General features: G+C 40.0%; 1 protein-coding gene and 1 pseudogene across 1 annotated transcript; both read right to left on the bottom strand.

Moving 5' to 3' along the window:
* Positions 1-3,250: 3,250 nt before the first annotated feature.
* LOC143508886 (uncharacterized) lies at positions 3,251-5,018 on the bottom strand. Its single transcript, XM_076997486.1, has 4 exons — positions 4,762-5,018; positions 4,364-4,531; positions 4,067-4,162; positions 3,251-3,632 (listed from the first exon to the last, which is right to left on the bottom strand). Exons 1-4 carry the CDS (start codon positions 4,876-4,878, stop codon positions 3,459-3,461), a joined length of 555 nt encoding a protein of 184 aa, XP_076853601.1. The 5' UTR covers positions 4,879-5,018; the 3' UTR covers positions 3,251-3,458.
* A 1,473-nt stretch (positions 5,019-6,491) lies between these two features.
* On the bottom strand, positions 6,492-10,885 carry LOC143508961 (uncharacterized; annotated as a pseudogene).
* Positions 10,886-11,216: the final 331 nt, after the last annotated feature.

Raw genomic sequence — 11,216 nt, 5'->3', positions numbered from 1 at the left:
GAACATCCTACGTTTGAATATCTGGCAGTACAACTCAACAGTACTTATCCAGTTCTTTTGATTGTTATCTATCATTCTCCCAAACTACATACAGATTTTCTTGAAGATTTTGCAGAAATGCTTTCTAGGATTTAATTGATTTTGATTATGTTTTAATTGCTGGGGACTTTAATATTCATGTGGATATAATCACAAATCCAATCACTTCAGAATTCATGAGGATGCTTAACTCTTTTAATCTGGTACAGCACGTATCAAGCCCAACTCATAGGCATGGCCACATTTTAGATTTTATCATTTCTAAACGCATAGAGGTTGTAACGGTGGGGTGGTACCATGATTAGGGGGCGGACGCACTGGCGCTAGAGAGCGGGACTCAAGGCTGCTAGAGGTAGCCATACTAGCTAACCGTAAAGGGCCCACACTGTAAACCCACATTTTATATGGACCCAAATACATTAGGTCTCTTGGACATAAATATAATGATTTCCCGTTTGAAACCCAAACATTTTAGATAAACTGAACTTTTTTGACCACTTTGTACATACAACCTGTAGCTTTGGACTGAATTAATCAAACAATTTGGTACCATTGCTAAATGGAAAGATTTCATTGGCTAGTTTGAAAGCCAGATACATTTGCCCCGCTCCGCAAAGTTTCTGAAGCGATATCGTGCGGAGGTGTGAGCATTTGAGGACAAAGAGCGAGGGGGAAGGGGGAAATATAACAATGACAAATGAGAGGAGGAAGAAAAGGAGGGAAAGAAGACAAGGAACGGTAAGTGCGCGCGATTCACCGTTTTCGGTCAGTCATTTCAGTTTGTGTTACTGTGTTGTCTAGTCACTTCAGTATCTCTTGTCTCTCGTAAGTGCTATCGTGCCATTGTTTAGTTTATGCTATGACCACAACGCATTTTCGTTGGGTTATTATTTATCATTGGGTTGCGTATTGTTTTCAGCTTTGCGTATGTTCTGTTATACTTGAAAATTATCAGAAACGTTTTCCAGCTAAGCAGCTAGCTGCTATGAGCATGTGCACCATGCAATGTTAGGTAGCCATTTCATTGCGTCTTGCTTGTTTGTCTCCAATGGTTAACACGTTGTTGTTTATTTGAGATTATTATCGCGAATCATTTTCTAGTCTTTGTGAAGTGGTATCGCCGGCCTGGTTATTTTAGCGGCGTATAGTTTTAGGCCATTCAGCAAGTAAAGGCGAACTTTTCAGCTAAGCTGCTAGTTAACCATTCTAGGTTACCTGTAGTCCATCATAGCTATCTGTGATTAACCCTTTTATTGTAAATACAGCGTTCTGTTCTCAGAGTAAAACAACTTTTTTTTTTTTCTTTCTTTTCATTTTCATTTCTAGGCTGTGGATGATGAGGACACCTACAAACACATCCCAATTGGAATCCTCGCTATACATCATGATGGTGTTGCACAACATCCCCTAAACCCGTCCTCCCTGGGTGTGGTTCTGGAAGGGATTATTGTGATGGACAATATCATCAACTTGCCCCAGGCCATGTGCCTACTCTTTGGCTTGACATACGCACTTCATCTAAACTACCCAAAATGCATGGTAAACACATTCCAGTTTGTTCAGCAGGTTTTCTTGGGTTTTGGGAGGAAGGAGTTGAAGGGAAAAGTGTTGACTTTGTCTAATCAGCTGGCCATGTAAGGTCACTTCAGGTTGGTATTTAACACTTCCCACCATGTTTCCAGATAGTTTGGTGTGTAATATACTGGTCAAGATTGAGATTTGCACACATGCTACTGTTTAGAGTATTCGTCACTGCTGTAGTAGCACCCATCACCTCTACAGTCATTGTAGAGGTGGGGGGAGGAGGCTGCTGCCACAGTAGTGGGAAATCCTTTATTCAGTAGCATGTGTGTAAATCTCAATCTTAACCAGTCTAAAATCCCTTTGTTATATATAATGTCTCTAATGTAGAATGGCTTTCTTGTTTGTCAGTTTTTACATGACATTACAATAAACCTTCAAAAACCAGTCAATCTGTTTTTTTTTTATTATTTTTATTCATAGCAATACAGCAATAGATGTGCTGTTATTTTGGAATTGTTTAAGTATGCATGTTCTAGTTTGGCAGGGTTTCCCCCATTTAGTGTTGAACCCACAACTTTATAAAAAAAATGCTATATAAATGTGGAAGTACATACAAATATATCTAGGTGTGTAGATTCACATATTACCCCAACCCCATGTTTAGTAGTAAAAAGAAGTGCATATTTAGCACGGGCAAAATTAAAAGGTTTGGAAAAAATAACAAATAATATTAAATTAAGTAAACAAAAAAATATTTCAACCTAACTAATAAGTATAAATTAGTATAACACGAGAGAATAGTTTATTGTACTGAATCAAACAATGCAGTGTACCTTAAAATGATGGTACAGTCAACCTTAACTTTTACGTTTATTCAATGGTTAAGAAATCAGTTTTTTTGAGGCAACGTGTTACCCCAAATGTTTTGGGTTCATTGAACATATTCGGGTTTACAGTGCACACGGATAAATCTACTCTTGCGTGGCATGGTAAAACACAATCAAGGAAACTCAAAACAGCTAGATTTATATAAAGCATATGAGACAGATGATCATACACAAAGAACCACAACATACGACGAGAGGCTATACAAAGACATACTGTAAACCCGAATAAGTTCAGTTAACTTAAAATTTTTGAGGAAACTGATTACCACAAACTATTTAAGTAGACAAACTCTATTATTTCAAGTGCAAAGAATATAAAGTTTTTATGTGCACTGAATTGTGCACTGAAAGACTGATTAGGTTGTACTCAATGTTATTACATTTTTAGAACTATATAAATTCAGTGTAACTTTACTTAAAATAACTGTATACACTGTACTTAATATTAAACTATACTATACTATTTCTTAACTATACTGTTAATTTTATTGAACTTAAAACGTATATATTTTATTAGTTTGGAATACTCAAAAGGATGTATTAAGTTTAAGTTAAAAATATTATATCAGACAGACTCTTCATTTACTCAAACATTTCAAATAGTGAATACTCATATATGTCTAATACATAACATAAAATACTTGAGGAAACTAATTACCACAAAGTAATTGAGTAAACTTAACTCAAAATACCTTCATAAAAAATAAATATAAAACAAGGAAACTTTAATGTGCTCAAATTAACCTTTTATTTTAACAAATGCAAGTTATTGTGTACATTTACACAATACCCTTTTTACACCATTTACACAGTCATTTCAACAAATATATAACACACCTGCTGAGGTGCAATAAAACTTTGCGCTGAAGCTAAAACACATTTAAGCACAAACTAAACACTTTAAACAAAACTAAATAAATAAAATGTATGGCTTTGTATAGGCTTGTGACAATCACATTATTGACTAATGGTACAAAAAATAAAATAAATAAATAAATCTGCATGACCTCAATTTTTGCAGGCTTCAATATTGCCCATTGGGTTTAATGAATAGAGCACATGAGAATAAGCCAGTATGTCACTTGCCGGGCTGAAATGAACACGGGAACTCTGGTCTTCATTACCTATGCTGAGAAGACCAACTGCCAAGTCTGCAATGTCCGGTTCACTCTCTCCCTCAGCCTGGAAAATAAATTAAATAAAACAAACAAATAGTAAACACACATAGAAAAATAAATGGAATTATTGTTGTTTCTTTCTTCCAACTTGTGCTTTCTTTCCAAAGCAGAACTAAGCATACACAGATTTTGTGGTGTTGGTGGGATGTTTTCAAATGTAAAACACGAGGGTTTTAGATAAAAAAAAAAAGTTGGTTAAGTAGTGGCAGTGCCGAGACTAAAACTGAGTTTTTCCCTGTTGTGAGGGGGAAAAAAAAATACTCCTTGTACTTTAAGTACTTGGGCACGTAGGACACACTTATTTCAGGAACAAAGTATGGTTGCTTCTTAGAGCCTTTACTTGCTGGGGTATTCAGATGTCATTCCATTGCGTTTATAAAATAAAAGGGTATCCTGCAATATTTGTTAATATCATCCTGTAAATATTTAATAACTTACGTTGCAAGTCCTGAAAAAAGCAGAGTCATTTTCACAAAGGAACACAGGGAGGGCTCGAAGTGCAACAGTACGTCTGTGGTTAACATCACATTGCTCCTGTAAATAGATGTGAAACTCTTTAGATTAGATGAGGGAATGAGAAGAAGCAGAATGGAGAAGAGTAAAACAGAAGGAGCAGGAGATGCAGGATAGGAAGAAACAGGCAGAGGAAACAACAGAGAAGCAGAGGAAAAACAGCAAATCAGAAACTTTTGTGCAATATCTTCGTTAAAATTAATACCAAATATGGTCTCTTACCAGAAGATCATAAGCACTAAATATGCTCCTCAGAGCTTCAGCAGTCTTGCCAGTACGTGCAGCCTTCTGCCGGTAGACAGCCAATAGTCTTGGTGTATGCTTGTCCAACTCTGCATAGAATTTGTTTCGCAAGTTGATATTTGTGATCCTGTGAAATTCTGCGCAAACCTAAACATTCAGCAATAGGTGAATACAAATTGGATTAATGTTCAATTGTGCAACGCATTACAATCTGCATTTAAAATTAGTTTATTAATGGAAATTCCTATGTCATGTCACAGACCTTGGATTACAGAAGATTGTGAAGATGAGTTTTCAATGAAGTAAATTTTCTAGAAATCTGATTCTACAAACACCAATATGAGGATAGATGAATACACCAAATGAAAAGAATTCACCTGTGACTCTAATTGAAGCGCAGGCCAATTTTCCAGAAAGTCCTTGACCGATTGGGATGGGTTGTCGACAATGATCTTTTTCTGGCGTAACGCATATGTAGTTTGCATTAGTCTCATCTGTAGATTTCTGTCCACCTTTGATACTTCTTCTACTACTTGCAATCTTAGTCGCTCCAGACTTGAGGCATCCTCTCCTCTTGGGAAATTTGGTAAATAGTTCACCTCAGCTCGACAAGCTTTTTTGATGTTGCAGTGGGGTGACTCACTCTCTGGGTTATTTCGGCTCCTCTTACCAGAGTTAACAGCCACTTCATTACATCCAGACCTGCTTAGTTTGGTGCGATAGTTACCCATCTTGAATTTTAGGCTCATCTTCCAGCCATACCACCCACAGTGTCTTCCTGGCTCTGTAAGGCAAGGATGTTTGGTAACAAGAGCTTCAGCAGCTCTTGCGATTTCTTTATCACTAGGGTACGCCTTGAAAGAGTGCATGGTTTTGGCCATGTTCTCCAAGATGTCATGCTTTTGAGCTCTTGTTAGTTTCAACATCTTTCTAGCATTTGGATATTCTGTATTTCCAGCTTCAAGGCAGTACTCGACATCATAAGAAAAAATGGGTACTGGAAACACATCAGGCCAACTCTGCATACGTGCCAGGGCATGGGGAAGCAATTCTGTGTCCGAGGTTCCAGTTGAGCTAGAGTCACTCTCTGATCTGAGAATTCTTAGTACAGCTTTCTGTGGAAGTTCTGTAATGTCCAACAGAACACAGAGATGTCCTCCAAAGTCGGGGTCTTCGTATTGTAGAGTGAAATCAAAATCAAGATGAGGTTTATATTTCTCTCGTGTTATAGTGATTAGCTCCTCCACTGATGTGGGCCGTGTAGCAAGCACCATCTTATGGGCAATATCTGTAGCAATGAAGACCCTTAATAACATTCTGTCAGGCTCTGCCATCTATGGGAGGCAAACAATGAAACACTATCATTATGATGTTTCAGATAAATGACTTCATATTGCATGCATTCAATAATATTCAACAAGTTGTACATCATTTTATTCTTGTGTAAAACTACTCACTAGGAATGGATAAAAGAAAATAAAAGTTGAGGTCGAGGAAGCCATACCTTTTCAATGTACTGGCAGAAACCTCTTTGTCGTCAACAGCAACTGGCCTTCTACACTATAAGCTGAAAGGGGACAAATGTCATTCAATTCTGACACAGTGCAAATAGTCAGTTCATCTGGAGCCAATTTATATGCCCTTATGTGTTCTATGTAATTAGACTTGTGTTGTCTGCACAGAAAGGCCACGTCATTATTTTCAAGTAGGATATCTTCAATCTTACTAAACTGAGGCAAGCCGCCCTCCACATCTGTAGAAACAAACGTGCCAACAAAAAAATCAGTACCATCAATGGTAACCCTTGATGTTCTATATATATAATTACAGTCCGTCTTCCATTTAATGTAATGCTGTGCGACTTCAGGCAATGTTGAAACCAATACAGAAGTCACAACAGATGCTTGCTGATGTGGTTTGAAGAACCCTGGAGCACTTAACACAGACCCTCGTGATCTCGAGACAAGGCACAGGTGAGACTACGCACACGCTCACAAACAACCCACACCCAAGGGTCCGGGGCTGTGACCGTGACAGTAGTTTTGATTGCTTGGTTGAAGAATTCTCCCCAACTCATCCATGTAGGGGTTATAGTTATGAGATATAACTAACCTACCTGCTTGCCTACAACCAAGGACGGAAATAGGTGCAGAAGAAGGATTGACCCGAGAGTGAGTGTCTCTGTCATAGTGGAGCGAAGGGCAGTGATGTGCTTCCTGAAATAGCAGAACTGGATCAGGGTGATGGCGAGTATTAAAGAACTGGCCAGGACGCATCCTCGGAAAACCCAGTCCCACCAGGTATACATGTACTCCGCTGAAAGGGTTGAAGCACTGGTCAGGATTCTCACCGTCTCACTGGCGAGATGCACTTCCACTTGTGCTTGACGAAGATGATAGCTGGTTGTCTGAATCAGGCGCTGAACCAGCTGTACAGTGTCTGTGAGAGGTTTTGTGCTTTCCTCATAGAAAGTGTCTTCCCACCATGGAGAAACATCAGTGTCCATTGGTATCCTACCCAGAATGCTTAAAGGTCCCATTGTGAAGTCATCTCTCACCTCTAGACAGAACGAGTGATTGGCAGGGCACAGAAGACCCCCATAACTGAAAGATGTCATTTCACAAATCACACACCACTGGGTGTGTGACACTTGGACTGCATCAGAGTATCCATGCAATGAATGAACATTGATCAACTTAGTATCATTTGAAGAGACAGGTTGTAATGTTTTGCATGTACAGATTACATAACTGGATGTTTCATGGCAGCAAGAACGTGTAGTAAGCAACATTTCAGAACCCTTTACAGTCATATAACCAGTCACCTGATCCCATTTGACAACCTGATCCCTGATAACCGTACCCAATGAACGTATAGTGGTGGAATCTGGAAAAATTTGCTCAGGGTGAATAAAAGGATAAGTTGCATAAAAACCAATACAACCGGGGCACTCGTTTCCATTGTACATCATAATAGTTGTAAGAAGTTCAGCATAATAAATGGTTTTCATAGAAATTGATTTAAACCAACGATCAAGATCAAGCATTTCAATCAAATCAGCTAAGGCATGACGTGGTGATTTCTGGAATCAGAGATCCAATACCTCCTGCCTTGCTGTTGTAAACAGATCTTGATCATAAGATCTGCATGCAAAATCAAGCTCTAAGGTGTGTGTTTGGTTAAAAATCATATGACTAAGGTGTAACAAAGCTTGAGCTTCTGACTTTACTGCTTTAATAATGTTATCTTCACCATTAGTCAGATGTTGAAAACCAGTTGCAAACTGATTGGTAAGCCAAGATGTATACTGTGATTGGAAATTTGGTATGTGTTCATTAGTGAATTACTACTACCAAATAATCTAGTGATGTCCGAGAATAGATCTCGCTTCATGCGTGACTGTGAGTATGGAATTTGGACAGCTAATCTGCTTTTGTAGTCATACACCAAATCTTCAATTTGAGTTTTGAGCCATGTGTATGTTTTAGTGTAGGCTTTACAATGTGTCAGATAAGCTGAGAGGATATTTGAAATATTGTAACTAACATGAACCATAACAAGGTTTACATCATGCAATAGAGTCTTATTAATGTTTCCTCTAATAAGACCAGCTAGAGGGACAGGGTATGTATTTGGACACTGTGTTGGTTTGTGGTAGCCGCATGTCGTTAAATTGAAACAATATTTACGTGTCCATGTGCAATTTTCTGCACCTGTCCACAAATTTAGGTCAGCTTCACACCTACCAACACAATACATGCCTTCCCGACGTTTTGTCCAAACAAAAGGTTTGGGAGTAATAGAATAATCCTGTGGAGAGATTAAAAAGATGGGATGTATATGTGTTGTGTGTAGAATTGAGTGGTTCTATATGTGTGCACTCATACATGGCAGGTTCAAGTTCTTTTGTGTTATAGCACTTCCGAGGATCTACTCCATTATTTCCTCGCTTGTATAATGTGCTTAAAACACCTGCTTCTTGACCCTCAATTGATTTTAGTTTTATCCATGTTGTAGAATTGGCTTGGCTTGGAACATGGATAGTAGGGATAGAAAAACTAATTGTAGGAGGATGGGTGGAACCTGAATTACAGCAAATTTGAGTTATACAATTTGGTTCTGGTGCTACACCAGGAGGCCATGTAACTATTTGCTTAGGTAAAATTGTCAGTGAATTTGGTGTGAATGGCCCCTTGAAATACTTCCATACCCATCTCCCACATCCGAGCATGTGGCTCAATTTGACTCGCTGTCCTAGCTCAATGCAGGTTTCTTTGGTCACCGTCCTAGCATCAGGGATCCATGGAACTGCAGTAGTGAGTCTGTGAATGTGAGAATGATAACAGAACAACATGCTCTACATTTACTCACTATGTTCCTCTGGATCAATGGGAAGCTTCATGACTCTTCCTGTCATAAGCTCATAAGGGCTGATACCTGTGGCCCTTAAAGGAACGGCTCATAAGACAATTAACACTGTGGGCTCATCAGTCAGTGGAAGTGTAGGATCTGTACATGAAGAGGCAGCTCCCGTATCAACAAGCGAAAAATCATAACCGGCCTCCAAGGTTAGCTCTAATTTTTGATACGATTACCATGATGGATATTACTGCCGACAGGAATGGAGGCCACGCACCCTTATTGAGGACCACTGTTTCTATCTGACCGGTTTTTGAGGTCAGATGTTATGAACTTCGCTTGTACAGCATCTAACTGCTGACTGATCAGTGCAAGCTGCTCTCTTAACGTCTGATATTCACCAGTAGGTCTAGCCTCCTGTCGTTCCTTTGGCTTATGTGCCTTTTTAAACTTCTGTTTGTTTAGCTTGAAACAGTCCTCAATTACATGTCCTACCTTGTTACAAAATTTGCAACGTTTCTCAAAAGTAGGCGTACTTGGTTTGCTAGGGACTTCACCCTCAGCTACCCACTGAACTGTTGCAAGAGGTCTCTTGTTTGTTTTCAAGCGACTCTCCATCCCCATAACCCACCTGACTATGGAGTCAAAGGTGTTATCTTGAGGATTTGCTCCATGACTTAGTGCCTGCTGCACATGTGGACCTGCATTATTTTTAAGGAGTTGTAGCAGGATTTCATTATCCTTAGTTGGCTCTTCAATTCCTGAATACTCTCTAAAAACTACCCAAAGGCGCTCTGCAAACTGTTCAAACGGTTCTTTCCCTTGTTTTGCATCAATAATCTTATCCCAAGCTGACGGAACTGTACCCCTAATATCTAGAAGGGTATCTTTCAGTCTGGCTAACACATCCGTGTGTGTTTCTCCCAGAAAGGGAGTCATGATTCTCCCATCCAGAAGTTGTTCTGGAGCTTTAGATATTAGCTCTGGAGGGATAGTTGTGAGAGCTATTTGCCAAATGTCCTTTGGTTCTAAGCTAAAAGCGCTAGCTTGACGCATTAATGCACTCCAGTATGGCTCAAATGGACCTTTACAGGGAAGCATCCCAACAACGCTGGAATGTGCTGCACATTCATGAAAAGTTAGCTGTCGGCTAACATTGAAGCGTTCCCCGTTAGGATCTGTCATTGTTTTAATGACGGCTACTTTAGATGCACTAGCAGTTTTAGACCTGGTGCAAATAGGACTACGCTCCCTGTGCTCAGGTAACCCTGGAATTGCTGCTGCGAGCACCTGACTGCTTTTGTCTTGTCTCCATTTTCTTGGGCTTACGGCCAAATGGTCTTCCTTAACCAAATCTGCAAGTGGGGGTATGGGCTTTGACCCCACAGCCTGGCCAAACCCAGCTGCTTCAGCTAGCTGTGGTATCTCAGCTGGAGACTGCTGATAAACACTATCTGTATGAGGCCGTGGCACTAACCCAGGTGCAAGGACTGGTGCTGGTGGGGATGGTAACACAACCCCCTGCTGGCGGGCCTGGTCTAATCCACTGTTAGCAAAGGCCATTAACATAACATCTTCATCACCCTCAGTATCATCCAACAAAGGCATGATTTGAGATTGAGGGTTAAAGATCTGTCGCACAGCAGCCACAGGAATTCCAGCATTATCACAGCATTTCTCCAAAGTTGAGGCATAGTTCGTACCTGCTCTCAACTTACTTTGGAGACTAGCTATTTGCCTAGTGAATGCCTCACTCTGGCGTGCCCAAGTTAGCTTATCATATGCAAAGCTGTCTATTTGTAAACGCATTCTCCTGATCTCCTCAGATCGGATGCTTTCCAAGTTGCGCATACTGTCCAGTGCTTTCTTGTGTTGCTCTAAAGAGTTTAGGCTGTTGCGGAGGACTAAATAGCCTGTGGCGGCTAATAGTTTGTGTTGCTTAGGCTTTTTCAGTAAAATATGTTGGAGTTTACTCCTAGTGCTAAGCTTACAACCCTCAGATGAGAGCCAATTTAAAATGAACTCATTGCTAGCATTTAGCGACAATCCTTTGATGCGCATGCTAACCAGAGTTTGTTTTAACTCCAAAGCCCAATCCTCCATGAAGGCCTGCTCTTCTACACTAGCATATCCCTGAGCCATTGTGTATACAAGCTAAAATCCTTGTCTTTTTGCACGTGTCGGCACGCCTGCTACTCGGTGGGTATTCCGACCCGTTCTACAAATGTGTCTGTATGGTGCACCTATGTTTTCCCTGCTGCTAAAAAGAAGGGTGTATTTGTCTTACCTCAGAAGAGACCAAACCCAAAGATGCAGCAACATAGGTGTGAATCACAGACAGCAATCCGGGCGGATGGTCGTTATCTGCTTGCAAAACTGTAAACTGGTTACTTTGTACTAGTACTGGATCACACTAGTGCACAAATTTCTGTACTTGTACCATATCACGTCGGGGTCACCAAATTCTGTAGGG

This window comes from Brachyhypopomus gauderio, chromosome 2 (assembly GCF_052324685.1).
Source record: "Brachyhypopomus gauderio isolate BG-103 chromosome 2, BGAUD_0.2, whole genome shotgun sequence".
In the NCBI taxonomy this organism is placed as follows: Eukaryota; Metazoa; Chordata; class Actinopteri; order Gymnotiformes; family Hypopomidae; genus Brachyhypopomus; species Brachyhypopomus gauderio.
This window is presented reverse-complemented; position numbering and strand designations above follow the sequence as displayed.

Excerpts from the sequence above, each read along its gene's own strand:
- LOC143508886 (XM_076997486.1), bottom strand. The coding sequence starts at position 4,878 with ATGAGACTAATGCAAACTACATATGCGTTACGCCAGAAAAAGATCATT. Across the intron at positions 4,532-4,761 it reads CGCTTCAATTAGAGTCACAG|GTTTGCGCAGAATTTCACAG; the intron begins GTGAATTCTTTT and ends CTGAATGTTTAG. Across the intron at positions 3,633-4,066 it reads CTTTTTTCAGGACTTGCAAC|GCTGAGGGAGAGAGTGAACC; the intron begins GTAAGTTATTAA and ends TTTATTTTCCAG.